The sequence below is a fragment of the Megalops cyprinoides genome, chromosome 3 (assembly GCF_013368585.1).
Source record: "Megalops cyprinoides isolate fMegCyp1 chromosome 3, fMegCyp1.pri, whole genome shotgun sequence".
NCBI lineage: Eukaryota > Metazoa > Chordata > Actinopteri > Elopiformes > Megalopidae > Megalops > Megalops cyprinoides.
This window is the reverse complement of record NC_050585.1, coordinates 50,043,537-50,066,862: the sequence shown is the minus strand read 5'-3', so window position 1 is coordinate 50,066,862 and position 23,326 is coordinate 50,043,537. Positions and strand designations below refer to the sequence as shown.

Below are 23,326 nucleotides of genomic sequence, written 5' to 3'. Positions count from 1 at the left end.
GTGATTTACAATGCCTTAAATTGGACAGCTTTCCCACTTCACAACCCATACATTACCTATTTTAACTGCAGCAACTGAAGTACTGCCTGCTTTTGCGTACAACTCTCGAAGCACATCAAAAATGTACACTCACTGACACTGAAAATCTAACTCATCCAGATGATGCAAGACACAAGACAGATGATGCAAAATGAAACTGAAATTTTTTTGTTTGTCTGTACAGTAAATATCTATAAAATATCAAGGGAGCTATCAAAAACAGAACGATATGTTGTGAGCCAAAATCAATGTAGAACAGAATGGAAACAATTTATTACTTGTGGCTTATTTTGTAGACTACATAGCTGACAATTTTACACTATACAGTATAACCTCAATAATCCAAACCTCAGAGTTAAGAACACTTTAAAGATTCCCAGTTGGACGACTCCCAGTCCCAAAGTGTTCGGATCACAGGGGTTCTACTATATTCGACTGTTTATGTGAAATGTGAAGATACCTAAAAGAAAAGTATATTTGTGCCTTTCGAATCTATCCATGCAACACAAGGCAAACAATAAATCTTTCCTATTCACTCAATGTACCTCCACTGAAAAATGACTCTTGAGGAGAGATGATTGCTCCTAAAATGCATTCTAAAATAATACATACAAAAAAAAAAAAAAAAAAAAAAAACAATTACAGCAATGCCACTACAGACACAGGCCATATTTCTGCAGTCTACGTATGAAGTTCAACAACACCTAACACCAGCTGGGGGAAAAAAAGACACTACAATCTCATTACCAGAGCTGGTGCTTAATAATAGCAGTGATCCTACTTATTATACTAATTACACATTCTTGTAGCAGTACTGCTTTTATATATATTACCTTTTAAATGTGCACATTTACTGCATAAGTTAAGTAGGGCTATGTTACACAAAATAACGTAGCATTGCTTTGTAATAGTGTTTTCTCGGTTTGTGCGAGATAATATAGTCCAAATTGTTTTATGTGACTTGACTTCATTTTCATATAAATCATTAATAGCGGATCTTTTTTTCCAAGCGTTTTACTGACTTAAAAGGAATTGCACACTTTTTGCATTGCAGTGTCAAGGAACTGTCCTGTTTAATTGTTGTTGTAATTTGCATATGGATTTAGGGTGATGCCAGTGTGCAAAAACAAGGATACTCTTTTCTGCTTTAGATAAAAATAACATTCTAAATGACATCAGCAGACACCTAGCATAATGCAAAAATAGTAAAAATTCCCTTTTACTGCCAAACTTGTCTTCACTCTGATGAGTGAAGCTCACAGCTGTTAATTGTGCATATGGTTTGAGGTTTCTGACATCACTTACCAAAGCATTTGTTTCAACACAGCCCTGGGAGAACATCTTTTCGATTAAATAACGTACTTCAAAGCATATAATGACTACAGCACATAAAGAAAGGCATATTAACAACTAAAACGGGTGTAGCAGAAAGAACAACTGATACAGATAAAATAATTTATCCAGAAAAAAATCCTCACTGCAACAATAATCCTGCTAGTGGATTTAAAGACAGTACTTAATGTTGCTGAAATGACAGATTGCCCAAAGTAGCATGTTTAGGTCCATGGACATTACAGCTGCAATGGTCGCACCTGAGATTCAGACTTGGGGGATACTTGTAGGTCTGAGATGCCAGACTCTTTAACAATGGCACATGCTGTTGATTGAGACAACAAATGCTCTGCTAACACAGAGCGTTGGTGTCATGCACTAATACACAAAATGCAATACAGAAGAATAAAAAGAGTGTTGAAAGAGTCTTGGGACTGAGGATTTATAAACTATCTGACACAAGCATGCGTGCCCACTGAGAGCATGTGAAAAAAAAAAAAGAGCCCTGGAGCTATGGAAGGGGAGCGCCTTGATTGGCCAACCAAATTATTCTGAGCAAGCAGGGATTTATACAGTCCCCTAATGCCCGTTTTCTCACGGCAACTCTGTTAAGGAGTTCAGACAACGCTCGATTGCAAAGAGGCACAAAAAAAGGACAGACGGCCCACAGGACAAGTGCTTGTTTTCGAAACCTGAATTCATAAGCTCCCTGCAAAACTTGGGAGTGTCTGTGGTCATTTTCAGTGGAACCTGCCCCACAAGGGATGAGAGATTTCAAGACCAGTTTACCACTGGGAGGATTCCTATCCAGCCCAGGAGACAAAGCCGCATCGGAAACTGGCCGGGACACCAGGTTTCTCACCCCTGCTCTTTCGAGAAGGGTCACTGTGGTATGCAATGACCACAGCTCAGTCATGAATCCAGATGAACATCTCATCCGAAACACGGAACCTCCCATAGCACAGTGGCCCCATCATCACAGAGGCACTGGATCTACTCCATCCACAGGAAATGTGCCCCCTGCTGGCTCAACAACACCACGTCTAGCAGCAGCTCGATTCCCCTGAGGTGGCCTCCCATCCAAGTGCTAACCAGGCCCGTTTAACTCGAACCACTCTCATGTGAAGGCTACTGGGTGGTATGGCTGCTGGCTTCAGCCTAATAATGGATCCCTATTGCCACATAACATCAAGGGAGCATAGCACTGACTGCTAAAATTTGTTTATTTGCTTCTACCACGCCGGTATTTGTTGAGCCCAATAAAACCGCGGCCGTAAACTCCCAGTAATTTCCTCCGAACATAAAAATTGGCCAGCAGCGCGTACGGAGAGGGGGCTCGGAAGGTGGGCGTGGTCGCGGGGCAACACCTGTGCTGTGCGTCTGCACGGATCCACCGGAGGTGCTAATTACATTACAGCTCACAAACGCAACCTGGGACCGAAAATAGAAGCTTTGGCGGGCTTTGATGGGCCGCCACGTGTGGATTCCCCAACGCCGAGGGGGAAGGAAGAGCAAGAGGGCGAATGAGGGAGGGGGGAAACGGGGGGGCGGGGGGGGGACAGAGAAAAAGAGAGAGAGAGAGCGAGAGCGCGAGAGAGAGAGACAGAGAGAGAGAGAGAGAGAGCAAGGCACACAGAAACAAAAGCAGAGTGACTAATTTATGATGGAAAAATCCAAATTTGTCTCCCAGGTCGAGTCCTAATGCCGCCTCTCTGTCATTCAAAGGATTTTTTGATATACATAAATGTATTTTTTTTTTCATGTGGTAGCCTGGAGCAGATGCAAGAGGGAGGGAGGGGGGGTACCTATCTGGATTAAAGGCACTGGAGGTGCAGGTGTCTGGGCGAGAGCGAGACGGGGGAGACGCAAACATGCCCCTGTATTCTCCCCACCTGTGCGTAGGTGCGTGTGTGTGTGTGTGTGTGTGTGTGCGCGTGTGTGTGTCTGTGTGCGTGTGCGCGTGTGGTGGTTTGTCCATCACTCCGAGGAGACGACGGGGAGGGGGCGTGTTTGCAGGTGGCTTGACTCCAGGGAGACGAGCACCCCGAGGTGAGCTGAATTAATGAGGAAGAGGGGAAGTTTGACTTCAAATGCGGACTATGATAACACATATCTCCTTATCTCTTCTTTCATCAGTCTCTCTCATCACGCCCTTGGCTCCTTCTGAGCCAACCTTTCAGTAAAAAGATAAGTGAGTGACAGATTTAAGATCTGCTTCCACAATATTACCATTATTATTCATACAAGCGTCGCAATGAGGTACAAATGAAAATCAACTGTTTGGCAGACAACCGCAGACTAAACGAGTAAAACTTAGTGATGTGAGGGAGCTGCTTGTGCATAAAGTGCAGTTTTCTCCACTCCACACTGTATAACGCTGACAAACACACGTATGTGCGAGACAAATTCCTGACATGGGAAAACTGATCACAAAAAAGCACCAAGTAACTTTTTTTTGTCAGAGGTAAGAACTTGATGGGAACCCTCCCAACCAAATATAACACCCAAACCACAGGCAATGAGTATCTCTGAAAAGCATCCCAACACAGAGGTCCTCAGCCCTCAGATAAGACCCATTTACTAGATTTCAGAGAGATGCGTAACAGGATCATTTGCAGAGGAGTTTACTGAAATCGGGACTGGTGAGATCACCAAATTGTTATCTTTTGATACGACAGCCAACTGCCTCATCAAGCCTGCCCACTTACAGAAAAGAAATCCCACAGAGCGGGACGGTTTTGGCTCTCGCGAGACGAGTCTCGTCGTAAACATGTGAATCGATTTAAAAAAAAAAAGATATTCGGGAAACAGCGAAGCGCTGACCTTTTTGCCCTTAACGGCCCTGTGTCAGGCCTGCCTTTCCGAGCCAGCCCTGAAAAGGCCTGGTGACAAACCCAGAGCTGGACTCAGATAAACACGCGCGGGTTCAGTGGAGGGGTATGGCCTGTTACACACCTGTTTCTTAATGAATAAGGACGAATGAATAATGGCTGCCATGTGGCGGCTGAGCTGGTGTAACACCCTGGGCTTTTGGCCGCTCAGCCGCATACACAGTCTCGGTTTCAGGCCCTCCTGTCACCAGATGGGTCGCTGGGCTTGACACAGGGCTGGGAAAACGACGCTCGCTTCTACCCTGCTCTGTTCTGCTAGTTTTTTTTCTGTAGAAGCGTCTGTTGTGTGCTGCCTTATCGCCTCTTTCCCCACAGGAACCAACATGAAACAAATGAACTCTTTTTTTTAATGACACAGCCTCACGTTCAAATCGACATCAACCTGTGCAAGGTTTCAGACTTTCACTGAGGGAAGAGAATGGGAAATGTATTCAATTTATTAATCTCCCAGCCATGTTCCGCGCAGAAACGCTCAGCTAAAAAGCTCAGTCCCGCAATGCCAGTTCATTTTCCTTTGATTTGGTCAGATTTGACTGAATCACATAATTACCGTCTCTGCAGGAGAATGATGTCTATGAGCGACTCCAGTCCCTTCCGCAAACTGTATGAACTGAATTCAATAGCATTATCTTGTCGTTCGACGTTTAAAGTAATTGTGTGGTATGACCTTCTTTCTGTCATCTGTGCCAGCGAGCCTTTTTTGAGTCGGGGTCAGAGGGAAAGAGCGTGACAGCCTGCAGGAGAAGCGTGCCGGGGGGGCGCACGATGTGGGGTACGCCTGTGGTGTGTGGGGTTTCTCTGGAGACCCGCAGACGTTGGCAGTGGGCTATCAACCCGTCTCCCACTGGGTGGCTGCAGGCCGAGACAGCGCACACATCCCTGACCCCTTCACAGGGAACGAGGGGGGAGACCCCTCTCCTCTCTCTACCCCTCTGCTCCTTCTTTTCACCGCAATCACTCCCATCACCCCCCCCCCCCCCCCCGGTATCTCACTTTCCCCCTTTCTCTGCGGTCGTTCCCCCAATCCCGCTAAAAGTAAGGAACTAATTAACACCAATCAAAATGAAAAGAAGCCACTGCAGTCTGAGGCTTACAGTCCTGGGATACAATACGCCAGGAGAGAACAAATATGCAAATAACGTCTCGCCCTCTCCAAAAGCAAGGAGAAGAAAAACACGCCGAGGGAAAATAAGAACCAGAGGGAGAGGGAGGAAGACAAAACCGAGGGAGCGAAAAAGCGTCACTTATAAGTCAAACACAGCCTCCTGTTTACCGCCACATTTTCCATTTTCTCCAATTCTATAATTCTTCACACCCCTCGCAAATCACGCTTTGTAACTTTCTCACCCTTTTCAACTATTTTTAGAATGTTTCCTGAATGACGGGCTTTTTGGGGGGGCTGACCGTGAAAATAAGGAGAATGCTTGTTTTGGGAACTGCTGGGTGTCCTTTTTTTCAGATTTACAGGAAGAAAAAAAAAAAAGAAGATTTCACAGAGGTATAAAGAACATTGTCCTGTATATTATGCTTATTTCAGGCTGTGTACCACTGTTCCCAACATACTTGACTGTTCGCAAGGCGATTTCCTTTGTGGATCAATGAAGTATTACCTATCTATCTAACATGAATACGAGAGACATGAAAAACTGGACGTGCGACGCAGGTTTGAAAAGGCCTGCGAGCTGACGGCAGGGCGGGGGGGGGAGGCCGTGCGTGTGCGACCGCGGAGGGGCTGCTGACAGAGCCCTGTGCGACAGCAGACACGCGGAGCGCATGACGGAACAGACAGAGTTTGGGACGGAGACATAAACAAACACATAAATCCCCCACAGACTGACACAGATATCACCCGGGAGAGAGAGAGAGAGACAGGCACCCGCTGCCCGAGCCCCCCGGCCCCGTCCCCTCCTCTCCCATCCGGCCCCGTCCCCTCCTCTCCCATCATTTCACCCCTCCGTCTTTTGCTCTAACCGGTGCCAATCTTCAATCCTCTAACTCCTTCGTCTCCCCCCCCCCCCACCGCTCTCTTTTACTTGCCCGTTTACAAAACTGCCTCCTCCAGCCCCTCTCACTTCCTTAAATCCTTCTTCAGCTTCTCTGCCTCTCATAGGTGGGCTACGGGCCACGGTGGGCCATACCTTTCTGTAGCAGCTGAGACGGAAAGGCTGAGAGAGACTGACAGAGGAGGGGAAGGAGAGAGCAGTGGAGGCTGGGAGGTGTGCTGAGGCCGGAGGAAGAGGAAGAGATTAGAAAGAAAGAGGGACAGAGAGAGGGAGAAAGAGAGAGGGGGAGGGGAGACACTCCTACCTATGCCAGTCAGGCAGACATAGCTGGGGCTGACCAGTGGCAACCTTATGAATGGAAGGAAAGAGACCCGAATGAAACAGAGCTGCTTAAAACACCAGAGATGATAATATAACCAAACCGCTTCCAAACGGAACGCTACATACTTTAGGAGGAAACAAGGTATGAGGGGGGAAAAAAGAAAAGAAAGAAAGACACAAGGAAGAGAGAGAGGGAGGGAGAACAAGAGAGGTTTATTTTATTAGTCTTCAATAAATATCTGACAGATTTCCTCAGGAAATATCGCAGATCACATGTAAAATAGTTTAAGACTGATGTCAACTGCTGCAACATATGAAATCTATTAATGAAAAGCCACAGCAGGCACAGAAAGAGAGAGAGAGAGGGAAGCGAGGAGAGGGAAAGGGAGAACGCCAGGGTAAGGGAGAGAGAGCAAGGGAGAGAGAGAGAGAGAGAGAGAGAGAGAGAGAGAGCAGTGCTGAAAGTCATGCAAAAAAAAAAAAAAAAAAATCTCACGGCCTTTCCAAATTCTTTAAGAGGTAAAAAAGTCAGCCAAGACACAAAATCAAGAAAAAAAGCAGAAAAAAGTAGGGAGAAAAAAAACTGAACTGAAACACACTCAGACACAGACATACGCACACACACGCGCACAGACACAGACCCCCACACACACACACACACATACACACACACACACACACATACACACACACACACACACACACACACACACACACACACACAGAACTCCACATCCTGCTGGGATCAGAGCCAACATTGCTGCCAGACACAGAGAGAGAGAGGGGATGGATGAAGAGATGGATGAAGGGAAGAGGGAGAGGGATGGTGTGAAAGCAAGCTGGACATTTACCATGTTGCTCAGGGGTAGGAGCTGCCGCTAAGGGTCTCCCCACCGGTGTGGCTGGAGACTAACCTGCCTCCGTGTGTTCACAGCTGTCTGAAAAACCAGTTCTGTCCTGAACTCGGTCTCTGTGGTCACCGAGCACGCACACACGCTCGCACACGCGCACGCACGCTCGCAAGCGCACTTTTAAACATGTGTGCACACCCTAACTAGGGGAAGTGCATATTGCTTGGCTCTGTACCACTGAAGCTGTAGCTCTTATTCGGTTTCAAAATTCCAGTTCCAAATTCACAGTTCGCAAAACGTACAAATGTTTGAATGTAACTACACAAACGATTTGGCCATTTCTTTACATTTTTTTTTTACATTATTGGCATTTAGCAGATACTCTCATCCAGAGCGACTTACATCGGTTACAGTTTTTTTTAATAATGTTATCCATTTATACAGCTGGAGAGTTACTGAGGCAATTGTGGGTTAAGGGTTCAACAGCAGTGGAATCGAACCGGCAACCTTTCAGTTACGAGTTCTACTCTTTATCCACTACGCTACACTGCCTTCCCGTGTCACATAGACAGACGCATGATAGATACACAGATACACGATGATGAAGACACAGGAACAGCCACACGTGTGACGTCATCACACGTTAAAAAAAAAAAAAAGGCAGAGCGGAGCAGCTGTGCGGCAGTTCTGTTTTTGGGGGTGGGGTGAGGAAGCAGCTTGCGGCTCTCCTGCGGGCGCTGCCCACGGCTGCTTCACCATCTCTGCCCCTCCTTTCTCAGCCGAGCCCACGGCCGCAGCCCGGTACCCACATCTCAAAAAAGCACGCCTCCAGGGCCTGGACGCGCACGCTCCGACCAACCAACCGCAGAGAGAAAGAGATGGAGCCGCGAGGAGCGAGAAACGCCTGGGTACTTCTGTTTTTTTTTTTGTTTGGTCTTTCTTATCCTTAATCATCAGCCCTCCACAGGGCACTGTGAGGTTAGCCAGGGCACAGGGAGGGGGGGAGGGGCAGCGGGGGTGGGGGGGATATGAGTAAACAGCCTTCAGCTTTGGCATGCCTGGCGGGGGTGTAAAGATGGTGGGGCAACAGAAGGGCTGCCCGTCGTCTGTGACACGGTGCTGGTGCGTGTAACCGGTGTCTGGTTGACGGCGGGGGCTGGGCTGCGTCAGTGTGTTGGTGTGTCAGTGTGTCGGTGCGTTGGTGACACAGTGCTGTTGTGTGTAAATGGTGTCCGGTTAACGGCGGGGCTGGGCTGTGTCAGTGTGTCGGTGTGTTGGTGACACAGTGCTGTTGCGTGTAAACGGAGCCCTGTTAACGGTGGGGGCTGGGCTGTGTCAGTGTGTTAGTGTGTTGGTGTGTCAGTGTGTCGGTGTGTTGGTGACACAGTGCTGTTGCATGTAAACGGTGTCCGGTTAACGGCGGGAGCTGGGCTGTGTCAGTGTGTCGGTGTGTTGGTGACACAGTGCTGTTGCATGTTAATGGAGCCCTGTTAACAGCGGGAGCTGGGCTGTGTCAGTGTGTCGGTGCATTGGTGACACAGTGCTGTTGCATGTAAACGGTGTCCGGTTAACGGCGGGAGCTGGGCTGTGTCAGTGTGTCGGTGTGTTGGTGACACAGTGCTGTTGCATGTTAATGGAGCCCTGTTAACAGTGGGAGCTGGGCTGTGTCAGTGTGTCGGTGCATTGGTGACACAGTGCTGTTGCATGTAAACGGTGTCCGGTTAACGGCGGGAGCTGGGCTGTGTCAGTGTGTCGGTGTGTTGGTGACACAGTGCTGTTGCGTGTAAACGGAGCCCTGTTAACGGTGGGGGCTGGGCTGTGTCAGTGTGTTAGTGTGTTGGTGTGTCAGTGTGTCGGTGCGTTGGTGACACAGTGCTGTTGCATGTTAACGGAGCCCTGTTAACAGCGGGAGCTGGGCTGTGTCAGTGTGTCGGTGGCAGGTTTGTGACGCCCTGCTGGGCCCGGTACTGTGGGGCGTCGGGGGGACAGGAGCCTCACGTCTCAGTGTAATAAAGCTGGCGTTTGGAGCCTGATGCAGGCCCTTATATGGAGAGGCAGGGCCCTGTTTCTCTCCTCTTCGCGGCACACTCTGTGAGGACCGGGGGGGGGCGGAGACCAACCTCCCAGTCAACATATTTACATATTTGTCAAGATTCAGGGATGTCTGTAAATGGCCGCTGCAGCTGCGGCCACCACAGGTGTTCCTGCAGAGTGGACAAAACGCTCAGCTGACCGATTACAGCTGACTCTTATCACACCGCAACCTCATTACACCGAACACACAGTGAACCTAATGCTGGACACTATCAGTGCTGCTGCATCTGTGGTCTTTCTAAATTCCATTGAATTTAACACCTCACTCACCAAGTCACACCTCGCTCAAGTTTGCTACTGACATCAGCCATGTTAGTGCCCCACACAGGCAACACGCACATCACAGACAGCTGGGGGTCAGAGCAGAAAGGGGACTTGTGCGGGGCTAACAAATTTATTTCTGTTCGGTAAATGACTGAACGAACGAATAAAATAATGATACAAATAGTAGACCATTACGCTCATTAACTACCTTATGATTATCACCGATTTCAATAACCATATGATTACCGTTCTTGTTAATTGTCCTCATCAACGGCAAGGAAAACTCTGAAAACCGACAGCCAAGGAAAATATCTGTTCAGATGAGAAGCTGTATGAAGTGTTTGAAAATAAAACATTAATCATGCAAAATGCACCTGTGCAGAGATATCAGAAATGATACTGTACAGGAGATTGTGCATGCGATTGCGACCTTTATTTAATTACTATCAGTTGCTAAATGATACAGTAAGGAGTGAATCCCAGCATTAGAAATGAAATGAGATTAAAGATCAGAGAAAATGTGTGTGTGTGTGTCCTCTTCACACCACACGACAGCCCTCCAACATCTGTCACTGTGGAGGTTCACCACTGTACACTGTGCGCCCCCCCCAACCCCTCGAGTAGCAACCCCAAAACCCCTCCCCGGCCACTTCACAAAGCGACCCCGAGTGCACCAAAACCGGAAGCCATTTTCTGCGAAAGACCACAGAAATCGTGGGGGATCAGCCGTGCCGTTTTCGCGCAAGGTCGCCTCAGACGAGCAGCCACTGGGGGCCGCATGCAGCTCAGCAACAACCAAATATTAATACACAAACATGCAAAACAAGCGTGTTCACTCAGATAGCTTATGCTGGTTGGCAGGGCAGCTCTGCATAGCCAGCTCTATGCGCTGGGCTCTGGGGACACCGATGACTCACGGTGAGCCTGTGAAATCTGATTTGTAAATGCGTCTGGTCTCCGGCTGCATCTCCTGCACATGCCCGCGGCGGCCGCCGCATCGTTTCCCGGACACTTTGTTCTCAGCAGTGGTAAACTGCAGCGGCGGTAAGATGCAGCGGCGAGCGTGTGTGTGGAGCGACCGCCCCAGCTCCGCACTGCCCAGCCTCTCTTTCTCTCTCTCTCTCTCTCTGGAAACCTGCTCCACGCCGCGCTCGGTAACACCGCCGCGCCTGCCCCTACAGGCCACAGCGGCCGGGCCAACACACACGTTTCTCATATTATGGCCTGGCGTTTTCTGCAAACAGCACGGACAGCACACGCTCCTTCAGATTTGACAAAGGGAGAGAGACTCGCGAATCATTGCGAAATTGTGAATTATCAGGGGTGGCGATTATCGTATTTATGTGAGATTGTGCTATTATCACTCCAATTGTTTACAAAGTGCATGATTTGGCAACACGAATGTGCGTTTACCATGCCAGTGAAGCAGACCTAGCTGACACAATATGACCTGAGACGGAGAGCGATAGAGACAGGAGAGAGAAAAGATGGACAGACAGACAGACAGATAGGACAGAGCTGAAGAACAGAGAACTGACTCTAGTCTCTGGCCTCGCTCTCTCAGGCCTCAGACTGAAAGCAGCCGTCTGTGCGCAGGTGTGTCTGCCTGTCTTCATCAGTGGTCAGCGCTGTCTGCCGCGGGTCTGCACACAGCTGTCAGGGGAGGTGGCGTGTCTGCTGGGAAACGGGGCCTCCTCCATCACCCTCGCACCCGCGCTGAGGGGGGCAGGGGGGCAGGGGGGACCGGTCCTCCTCCATCACCCTCGCACCCGTGCTGGGGGGGCGGGGGGGCGGAGGCGCTCCCGACGGGCTAGCTCAGGCAGAGCGGCACAGAGACCAAACCGTAACAACCAAATATGAATGCTACGTCCGAAGGGATTGGGGCGACAATGTTCCCAGTCAGGCAGGGTTAACTGGCCGAAGGGTTATCTTGCTCCCTTTCCCCACGTCCATTGCTGACCGCGGGCTCCTCTCCCCTCCGCTCAGGGCCGCCGGCGGCCCGCCTGCCAGGGGGAGACGGACACGCGCGCCGCTGGGGTGTGTGTGCGCGTGCCGCCGGGGTGTGTGTGTGCGCGCGCACGCCAAGCTGGGCTCCGTACAACTAGTAGGAATCAGGAGGCCCTTTTGCCTTGGACTAAAGAGGAGGTAGCTAAGTTCAATCTCCATCCCACACAGTGCAGCTTTCTGGCAGGGGAAGCGGTTTGGTATTTTATTATTTATTTATTTATTTATTTTTTTTCTCCTAGCTTTTAATTTAGCGTTATTTCCTTTGAGTCCGGGGTCTGGGCACCTACAAGTATGAATAAACGAACGTCTTTAAAAAATAAAGGAAAAAAGGGGGAGCGAGAAAAGAAAAAAAAAAGAGGAAAAAAACAGGCTGTCTCTTGGGTGCCCTTCTTGCCATCCCATTTCCTATGCATCTGGTCTGTGTTTGTGCTGAGAGAGAGGGGGAGAGAGAGAGAGGGAGGGGGGGAGAGCCGCCTGGGGCCGATTAATAACCAGTGATTTATAAGAAGTTGTATGGAATAATACAATAAAAATGTGAGTCTGCATGTGTGTGCGTGTGCGTGTGCGTGTGCGTGTGTGTATGTGTATGTGCGCGCATTCATGATAGTTCCCTTTTCCTGGGAAATTCAAAACAAATTATCGAGAGTGAAAAAATGTCCAAGCTCAGGGTAAATTGGGCACAGATGCAGCGAAGGCAGGAAATAAAAAGAGACAGAAACAGGGAGAGGGGACAGTGAGGGCAGGGTGGTAAGACAGCAGAGGACCGAGAGGGAGAGGGAGATGGCAGCGCTTTAAGGAGGGATGAGGGAGTGATGGAGGTGGAGAGAGGGAGGGAGGGAGGAGAGGGCGTCAGGGAGAGAGGGGGTGAAGGAGAGGACAGAGGAGCAGCGGAGAGAGAGGGGGAGAGGAAGAAAGGCGAGCGCGAGGGAGAGAGCGAGAGAGCAGCAGAGAAAGAGAGAGAGAGAGAGAGAAGAGACGAGAGATCAGGGGAGTTCCCATGCCCTGGGCAGAGGAAGTGGAGCAGGGGAGGGGGGCACAGTGTGGGGGTGCAGGGCAGGCTGGCGGGAGAGGCGCTCAGAGCTGCAGGCTGTGCTGTGGCCAGGGGCCTTCCACACCGCACCGATGAGACACAGCAGCTGCCCACTCCCACACGGAAACCGGCCAGGTCATGTGACCGCCAAGACGCTCGGGTATTTCTCATCTTGTGAAACGTCCAACTTGTTCTTTGTATTTGGTAAATATTTTTTTTGTCTCTGGTTCAGTGACAATGTGCTTTTTTTTAAAAAAAATATGTAAAAGTATTCTGTCCAATACTATACATCTCTCAAAAACCCTGTTACTTTACTGGTAAAGTACTCCAGGCTACCCCACAGGGCAGATGTCTCCCTTTTGAAGATTCTTTATTTGCATGCATTTAACAAAAACATCCGAGGTGTCTTAATGCTTTGAAGCAGAACTGTTCCTCACATCATGACTTCATGACAAAATTCTGACACAACATTTAGTTAACTTCCACAACTTTTGTATGTCATGGTTCATCCCCACAAACTGCAGAATGGCAGTTAAATTATCAGTTTAATGTGAAGACAGACCGTCCCAGGGTGAGAAGGTGACAAATTCTGTCTCTCATGTATGTTATGAGGGCATGTAATCGGAGACAGAAAATGAAATTGCTGTATTGGAATTGAGAGCAAGAGACCGTATTATGACATAAGAACTTGTGGGAAAGGCAAAGCATTATGACACGGAGCCGGCGTCCCTTCTCCTACGAGTCAGCGCTACGGAGCTATCCCACCCCACAATTACAACTTCTCTGTAATATAATTATAGCCTCGGCTACCGATAAATCATCATTCGGCCTAAAAGAGAGCAAAAGCATGTAAAATCTAATTAAGACCTTTAAAGACAACATTCTGTGTGTCGCCCCCCCTCCCCCCACTCCCCCCCATGGCTCCACTGCAACCGTTAAACTGCAAGGTTAAATGAATTTAAAAAATAAATAAATAAAAGAAAGACACTTGCCCAGTGTATGAATGAATGTGTTTAGGAATGTATTGCTCAGAATTTGCAGCGTTCAAAATGACTGAACAGATCGTCCAAAAGTATGAACAGCAGGAATGGAGAGAGCAGAAATCCGGGGGGGCTGGGGGCTGGGGGAGCATGGGGGGGGGGGGGGGGGGGGGTGGGGGGGGATGAAGAGCAAGGTGGAGAGTTTTAATGCTGCACAGAGCAAACTGTGGCACATTACAGCAGATCAGGGCTGATTATGGCAGAGCAGATTACAGCAGTATATAGGAGATTAGGGCAGTACAGAGCAGATTAGAGCAGTATAGAGGAGATTAGTAGTATAGGGCAGATTACAGCAGAGCAGAAACTGGAGGATTAGGCTAGATCAGAGTTTCGGTGCAGCGCAGGGGCGACAGCAGATTAGGGCAGAGCAAAAGAGCACAGTGCAGATTACTGCAGACCAGAACAGGGATTATTCACATGGATTAGGGCATGTTAAAGCATAAATGCAGATCAGAATGTGGCAGATTAGGGCATGGTAGATCAGATTAGGGCAGATCAGAATATGGCAGGTTACGGCAGACCAGAACAGGGATTATTCACATGGATTAGGGCATGTTAAAGCAAAAGTGCAGATTAGAATGTGGCAGATTAGGGCATGGTAGATCAGATTAGGGCAGATCAGAATTCAGAAGATTAGGGCACGGTAGATCAGATTACGGCAGATCAGAATATGGCAGGTTACGGCAGACCAGAATATGGCAGATTATGGCATGGTAGAGTAGATTAGGGAAGACACGGCCAGAGGTGAATACAGCATATTACGGCAGGGTAAACCTCAAATGGCAGGGGACAGCCAAGAACAGCACGGTAAAGAGGAAGCTGCCACAGGTGACTGGAACTCATGGGTGCTGAGCCGAGGGGCCAGCAGGTCTGAAATCTTATCATATAGGAAGAGGAAAGAGAAGTTTATAACCAGGACTGAGTCAAAACCAGAGACATGGATGGTTTACAAGAGAAGCTGTCAGTTAAAATACGTGCTCCACCTCTTCAAATACTAGGTGGGACGCTGTTGTTGTAGTACTTGTGGTCGCAGGAACAACCAAGACGTACGGATCAGTTGCCAAACGTGCAAGATTGTTAGCTACTCTAAGAAGCGCAAGGTAAGATAACGCAAAGTTGGGGCGGCACGAATGCTGTGCTACAGGTCAAAAAAAAAAAAAAGAGGGGAAAGAGGTGTCAAACCAAATTTGTTCTCACCGAAGTGAAGTCAGCTAGAGGCACCTCTTATGCGTACAGCAAGTATAGCACAGTCAGTCCGAACGAGTTCCTGTTTCTCAGAAGGAACCTGCACCGAGTGAATTTCGGTAACCGCCACCCCCCCTCCACGCCACCCACTCTAACCCCATCCCCTTTTGATATTGAGCTGAATCAGTCTGCATTCCCAGAAAATGTCTCATATGGCGTTGGAGACCGATTTCGGCATCCCTACTTGAGTAACCCCTCCTGGCGGTGCCACCCCATGGGAATGCCCCTTCTCCCTCTGCCATGCCCCGAGCTCCTTACTGGCACTCAGATGCAGGGGTGTGCCGCCAGCTACACTGGACACACACACACACACACACATACATGTATTTAAATATATTTATATATATATATATATATATATATATATATATACTCACGCATACATATATTAAACGTCTACACATGTGCACACACACACATTTAAAAATCTTTACTAACACACCACCATTTAAAGGAGCAAACTCTACCGTAAACACACAACACAGACGCACGAATGCACACACACACACATACACATACACGCATGCACGCACACACGTGTAAACATTTTTACTTTAACACACCACTGCTATTTAAAGCAGCAGGGGGGCGCGTGTGAAAGGAGCGTGTGTCAGCGGGCAGAACGCGGCGCGCCGGGTGAGTACGTGCTGACCAGCCCGTGTAGCGCGGCTGTAGGTACCTGCGGTCGGAGCACGTGTGGAGCGGGCCTCTGCGGACGTGTCTGACAGGGCATAGCGCGAGCTGGGAGGGGAAAGCTCGCACGAGGTGAGTGCGGGCACCGCTCACGGCCTCAACGAAGCCAGAGAGCGGTTTCACTTCCTCCTCTCAAACGGCAGCGTTCTCACAGCGCAGCTCTCGGGTTAGGGTTCACCCGGGGGTCATGGGAGAGGCGCTCCAGATAACACCGCCGCTGCCGCCCCAACAACGCGCCCGCTCCGCGCCCCGGGCCAGAGGAGACGCGGCCCGCGGCGTGGCGGCAGGGTTCGGGGACGTGGGCACCGGCGTTCTTTGAATAGAAGCGCCACATACGCCTACGAGGTGCCCTGAATAAAGCCGTGTACGAACGGCATGAAGTGTGCTGCGTTCGTGTTTTAACAGAAAGTGGATGCAAAGTCAGCGTTGGCGTGGCGTGTGAGGTGTGTGCATTGGGGGTGTGTTGGTGCGACACTTGGGTGCGTCAGTGAGGTGGCTGACCGCTGGCAGTGTGTGGGACAGGCACTTTTGGGGGACGGAGGGGGGGGACACACTCACCCCGGGTCTGGGCGTTGTGCACGGCGAACATGTTGATGGTGACGATCTGCAGCATGCGGGTGCTGCCCAGGGGGGAGGGGCTGTGCTGCAGCAGGGCCCGGAACTCCTGCAGAACCCGGCCGGCCACGTCCGGGAAGCTCTCCATGCTGCCCACAGACACACACAAACACACAGCGTTAATGCCAGCGCAGGGGCAACGCAGCCTGCCCCGCTGCGGCCGAAGGCGTTTAACACTGACGCCACATGATCGATAGCAAATACGAGAGTTCACACACAGCACGGGGTGGACTGGTGGGAAAACCCGGCTACGTGCGCTCTGTTGCTTTTGAGAAAAACGTTGCTTCCTCTATGAGTCAGTGAGAGCTGGTTTGAATGTATGCACTTCTGTGCATCTGAATATGTAGGTTTGAGAGAGTGTGTGTGTGTGTGTGTGTGTGTGTGTGTGCGCGTGTGAGTGTGTCAGTGAGAGAAACAGAAGCAAAAGTCTGAGGGCTTCGGAGGGACAGGAGGAGGAGGGAGTTTGGTTCTCATACTCTCTGCCTTTTCATCTATTTTCTACCATGTCATATGACCGGTCATGACAGGGGACACGGCCACAGACGCCGAGACCCGTGACGCTGACACTCACCCCACTTTGGTGAAGAGCTTTCCATGGGCGTGCAGGAAACTCAGGATAAAGCGCTTGTTGAGCTGCAGGGGAAGAGAGAGCTTCGGTCAGACGGCGTGTCACACCTTCAGGTCTGCCAGCGCTGCTGCACGCGGCTGTTAGGTGTCAGGTTACACCGAGTCAGTCAATCAATCATTACTGGCAATCAGGAAAAATGACGGTGTGTCACTCAGTCCCATCAAAATGTTGTGTGAAGTCCAGAGGGAAGAAGGGAGGGAAATTTCTCTGACAAAGGGAGAGCCTGCCCCCTGCTGACATTATTAGGTAACTGTGAGGATCCAATTCTCACCAGCACACTTGGGCACACACACTCACACACACACACACACACACACACACAAAACTGTCATGCCACAATAAGTCAGCGAATGAGTCAATCGCTGCATTATGACGAATCGATGACATCATCAAGCAGGGGCAGGTGTGTGGGAAGAGCAAGGGCTGCAGCAACAGTGACCCTGAGAACAGCCTGCGTTTCGGGGATGAACGGGGCGCGGGGTCACGGCCCAGCGAAGGGAGCCCCAACACCACCCTGCAGCCCGCTGCAGACACCTCTACCTCTGCTGCCAGGGGCGGGGTCAGCCTGACAACGCAAAGCACAAAACAAACACCGCTAAATAAAACCAGGAGCCCCCTGGCGACGCGTAATCACTTTAAATACAATGACTCAATCACCGGATTAATGAAAGCGACTGTGGGGAAACTGCAACGCATTAATACAGCTGCAATTTAAGCAGGTGACAAACGCACTGCTTCGAGCCAGATGGGATTCCTTTCACATTGCCTACGTGAACACGAACATCTACATCACTGCTTGACTTTAGGAGACAATAACTTTTCTGTTTTTTACACGCACAGCTAAACGCAGACTTGGTAGAGGCCTAATATAAGAACTACAGGGTTTCCACAATAGGTCTGTTTAAGATGGGCAGCATGGTACAGTAGCACATCCTTTACTTACTATAAATCTCAAATAATATTAACCACAGACAAGTGTGTTTCCTTATATTATACACACAGGAGTGGGTGTATACATTAGCGCTGTGTGGAGAGAGCCTTACACTGTTACTACAACAGAGCGGTGTGTTTATCAGAGAATCACCTGTAAGCCCCTAAGCTAAACTAAACTAGACCCCGGGACCAAAATAAAGGCATGATATATGATAGCCATTATGGTGCTTAATAATAAAGCTGAGAGAGCAACAACACACAGGAGCTAAGCGGGACAAAGCAGGGCACACGAGAGGCAACAGAACCGCACAGAACCCTGGGAAAAGGAGAGGGTGACTGGGGAGAAACGGCTCATTCAGACGGAACCCAATCACGTCCGAGAAAGAAAACGCATCCGAGGGAATGAGTTTGATTGGCTGTAGCGGGCGTTTACAGATCAGCCTCACAAGCGCCACTGACAAGCTAAAACCCCACCTTAGACAATTGTTCGCTGTCAAATAGTTATTGACGTGTTCCAGAAAACTTCAAACTAATGTCAAGGTCTAACCAGATACGCATGTTAAGAGACAGACGTAAGATAAACTACTGCTACTAATTTTAAGGACACTTTTTTGTGCTCTTTGAATGCCAGGCATTTAGTCTGCAGTTCAAGAACCTACTGTGACTACTGCAGGTAATGCGTGTTAAATTTCAAGTCAAAAGGAAACACGCTTCAGGCAAATGTCCTTTGACACTTCAGTCATGAAGTGTAGCGGTGACGTCTTATGTGAGCATTAGTAGCATTAGTGAGAACTCTGCAGACCATTAAACTATTCTGACACGGGTATTTATTATTATATTTATGTCACAGATAGGAATAAAAGAATACTGATGCATTTCCTGTGTACGTATGCATTAATATGATAAAGGTGCTGCTAATGATGGCAGAAACAGGTTTATCGATCAACTGAAAAGACTGTGGAAAGACTGATAGAGTCAGGATGATTAATAACGGAAAGACTATTCATGGTGTTCTCTCAGTACCCCGGCACGGCCGATGTACAGCGACCGTTTTCTCAGAATGTGACTGTTCTCTTTACATGTGCATCTTTGAGCCAGGCCGCGCTGCCTCAACACAACACGGGTCCAATAATAAACACGTGAACCATCTGAACGATACGTGGACAGGAAGGATGAGAGCTATTCCTGCGTGAGAGTGTTGCAAGTGCTGACGAGAGGATAACCATGGCGACGGTGCGATGATGATAACTCTGCCCACTGATACCCATCTCCCTGCCTTTCTCTCCACCGCAGAGGGTGAGTCATGACACTCCGTGCTTCCTGTGCTTGTCAAGAACTTGGTTTGACCTCTAATTTTTCTCTTCCTGTCCTCAGATACGTGTGTGCGTGCCAAGCAACTGAATGATTCGAAACGTTAATACCATTGATGTAAATCACGCTGGATATTAACATTTTAGTGCTCCGTCGCATTTGAGTAAACATGTTTTTTCTTCTTTCTCCTACAACAGCGAGCTTTTCATCGTAGGTATTCGACCTCTTAATTTCAGGTGGATGGTTTGGTGTTTTAGTTTTTTCTAGCTAGTCAATGTTTCGAGATTTGAATTTCTGTGCAGGTGAAAAGTAGAAAAGTATGTTCAGACAGAAGTACGAATATGAGCTGCAGGTAAACGAAGGTCCCTTTTCATGTGGCGATCTGCGTAATCAAGCTGGCATTAAAGGAAACCCGGACGTTGTGTCAGTTAGCTCAACTGAAACAACTGACGTGTGGCTGACATTAAGAGCCGGGGGACCACTGTGAGAATTCAGGTCCCTTTACAAACACAGTCCACAGGAGCCCCATACCTGGCTGAGCAACCGGGATGCTGTGAATGTCAGCATGAGCGTTTACATTGGTAGAGAAAGACGCAGGCATCTACACAGATGCCTGTGCGTATTTCCATTCGCTCACACTGAGGCAGAGGAGGTGAGTCAGCACGGAGCTAAGACCTCACGACTGCTGGCTAGCCCGACGAGGGAGGGAGGGAGAGAAAGGAGGAGGCATGGAAGGACGGTGGGAGAGCAATGACAATAGGTAAATGTAAAGAAAAAGAGAAAATGGAGTACAGTGACAAAGAGGAAAAATGACAGATGGCCGACAATGATGGAGAAGAGTAAGCAAACTTAGTGCCAACATGAGTGAACACAGAGAGCAGATGTTTTTGTACGGATGCACCAATCATTGTCCATCGGTCAGTCCTGTCAGGACCTTTGGTTTAGTGTGCGCTTTTTCCGTCCTACAGAACACTCCCCCCCCCAAGAAATTCAATATCAGTTTCAAATTCCAGCTGTATGTCGCTGCTAAACAAGGCTAAGATACACCGCATGCGGTATTTGAGAAAGCAGCCCCAGGAGACTTTCATGGAACAGGTATTGTTTGAACAGCTTCTTCCGGAAACAGGTGACAGAAACCACTGCAGCTCTGAAGATGGCAGACTGGGAAACAGAGGTAGAGGGCAGGGGTAAGGTAGGGAGAAGAGGTAAACAGGTAAAGAAAGAGATAGAGGAGGAAAAAAAGAAGAAAAAGAAAAAAGCAAAGGAATGAAAGCATTGCCGATGTGTGGGAAGTGCTGGCCTGTTCAAAATGGTGTGTCTCTGCTGGACAGCACAAGTGTGCGTTTGCAGGACATTAGCGGTCATTTAGAGGCCAGAATCCATCTAAAGCATTCAGCAGATGCTTCATCTGTGTGTGCGTGCGTGTGTGTGTGTGTGTGTGTGTGTGTGTGTGTGTGTGTGTGTGTGTGTGTGTGTATGTGTGTGTGTGCGCGTGCGTGTGTGTGTGTGTGTGTGTGTGAGTGTGTGTGTGTGTGTATGTGTGTGTGTGCGCGTGCGTGTGTGTGTGTGTGTGTGTGTGAGTGTGTGTGAGTGTGTGTGCGTGTGTGCGTGTGTGCGTGTGTGCGTGCGTGTGTGCGTGTGTGTGTGTGTGTGCGCGTGCGTGTGTGTGTGTGTGTGTGTGTGAGTGTGTGTGCGTGTGTGCGTGTGTGTGTGCGTGTGCGTGTGTGTGCGCGCGTGTATGCGTGCGTGTCAGTCCTCGCGCTGGCGAGCCACAGATCCTCACACACCCCCCGCCCTCCTTCCCATCTCTCCCTGCTGCTCTGTCCTGGCCTCTCCTGCTCTCTCAGGGCGTGGGGGGCGGGGGGGGATGCCAGCGGGACAGCCAGATCCTCCCAGGGAGCGAGCGTTCCAGGAGGAGCGATCAGAAACGACGAGCCACTCCCTCTCGCAGCTGCAGCCTGGCCTGGCACCCACAGACGGGCCGCGTGCGGCGGGAGAGAACAATGCCTGTGTTCCCATCAGGCCTCTGCAGTCACGCCCCGACACAACTGCGCTCCGCACCGCGGGCGGCTCCACGCTCTGCCCTGACTCACACGCTTTTATCTCTCGCACCCAGACAAGAGCACACAAACATTCAAAAAAACATTCCGTGGCCGGTGATCCGCTCTGGTAACGTGTATCAGTACATGCTAACGCATGTGAAAAGTTTAAACAAAAAAAAACACATTTTCTAAATTCACATTATACGTCACAAACAACAAACTGGTCATAACAACTTTCAAGCAAACTACTATATCCACAGTATGTGACGTATATAAGCACATGGGCTGAAACGCAGAAAAATTACAGAAAATTCAAACAGCAATAATTAAGATTCAAAAATACTTCAAAAATACTGAAGTAGCTGTTTTCCAGCTCACAATGCATTAGAAATACACAGATAATGCAATGCCGAATGTTACGATGCACTGTGGGACCGGGCGTTACTGTAACGTTAGGGAGACGTTTTCCACGGGCGACGCGGCTTTGCCGTTTTCACGCCGGGCTGTCTGCTCGCTCACGCTGCTCTTTCACCTGCCGTTCCCCACACGCTGACTCACGACGCACTCCGCCAACACAGCGCTGTACCGAGCACGCAGCTGCACTGAGCTGGCCCCGCTGCCACTCACGGCTGCTTCATCAGCCCGTTCAGCCAGCTCCCCCATCTCAAGGCCTGCCCTCAGACGGGTGCGGCACACACTGGGCACGGAAGCTGATGCGCCCATCAAGATGCACGGACATTTTAAGCAAATCGGTTTCAGGACCTGTGTCCATGACGCACAAGCGCTGTGACTGTTGGTATAAGTGGCACAAAACGACCCCCTTCACGCGTCTCTGAAAACAAATTCTGCCTGCGACACTTCGTTTACGAAAGCCTTGACTGTAATGCTGCGTTTCTATACCAGAATGACTTGACGCATGTCATTTTGGGGCAGCTTCATGGGGTTTTTACGAAATCACTGCAGGAGTCAAACTCTGTTAGGGCAGAAATCATCCAGTGAAATCCCATCAAAGTGGGCCCAGAACACAGAAAGTCTGGTTGGGACAGTGCAGGACGTGAGGAAGAAACCGCTGAATTTAATAGAAAGTCATCATAACTTATTAAACCCAGAGAAACATGCCTGCCTGAGGCATGTGAGTGTTGACCTGCATTAGTCAAGACTGAGCACTAACCCAGTAAAAAGTCCTGTGTACTATAATTACTAATCAAAGCAACTTTATACTTTAATACCGCAGATTAAGGATCGAAGAGTATCCACTAATCCCTTATGAAAACTGCACTTTGAATTTAACATAACCGAGTTAGACAAAAAGCAATGTTTCATTTGTTTTTTAAAGCCTGCATAACTTTATATATTTACTTTTTGCTGGCCACTGAGAAGCACTTTCAGACCACTACTAGAGAATAGGTCAGACAAACCCAAAAAACCACCCAACTCAACACTTAACACACTCCCAAAATCATATTTAGCAAACTCGAAAGTAAAAGCACTCTAAGAGGAAAACCGAAGGCATTTCAACAACGAAATGGGTGACATGCTTTCTAATGGCTATTTTATTACAAGATGTATATATTACTGTCCACTTCTGATTTTATATGATACGATGTCAATATATGACATCTGTATAACACAAACTGAATAAATGTAAAGAAGTATACATTCGAAATTTAAACTCAGACAGGCAAAAAAAAACTTTAACAAGCACACCCACACAGAAACTGCGAGCCAAAAAGCAAGACTCAAATCTGAAACTAATTCTCAAAAGATGTGATTAGCTGAACACCCCCTTAAAAAACATTCCGGAAAAAAATAAAAAAACACTGAAGCTCGAAAAAAATGCGGAGATGCTGCTCATTTTAGGATCGTATCATTTCACCCCCCGCGCGTTCATATTTCTCCTTAAAGAGAGCAGTGACATTTATGGCAGGAAGGCAGCCTTCCAAGGGTTTGAGGGCATGGCAGCCACAGTCAGGCAGAGGCTATTACC

General features: G+C 48.9%; 1 protein-coding gene across 1 annotated transcript in view; it reads right to left on the bottom strand.

The window, feature by feature from the left end:
- smg6 (SMG6 nonsense mediated mRNA decay factor) overlaps positions 1 to 23,326 on the bottom strand; it is an 80,073-nt gene that overhangs the window by 46,740 nt on the left and 10,007 nt on the right. Inside the window, exons 8-9 of the mRNA XM_036524360.1 lie at positions 16,997 to 17,058; positions 16,369 to 16,514 (exon numbers count right to left, since the gene is read on the bottom strand). Coding sequence (XP_036380253.1) covers positions 16,369 to 16,514; positions 16,997 to 17,058 — 208 coding nt within the window. The remainder of the gene's footprint in view (positions 1 to 16,368; positions 16,515 to 16,996; positions 17,059 to 23,326) is intronic.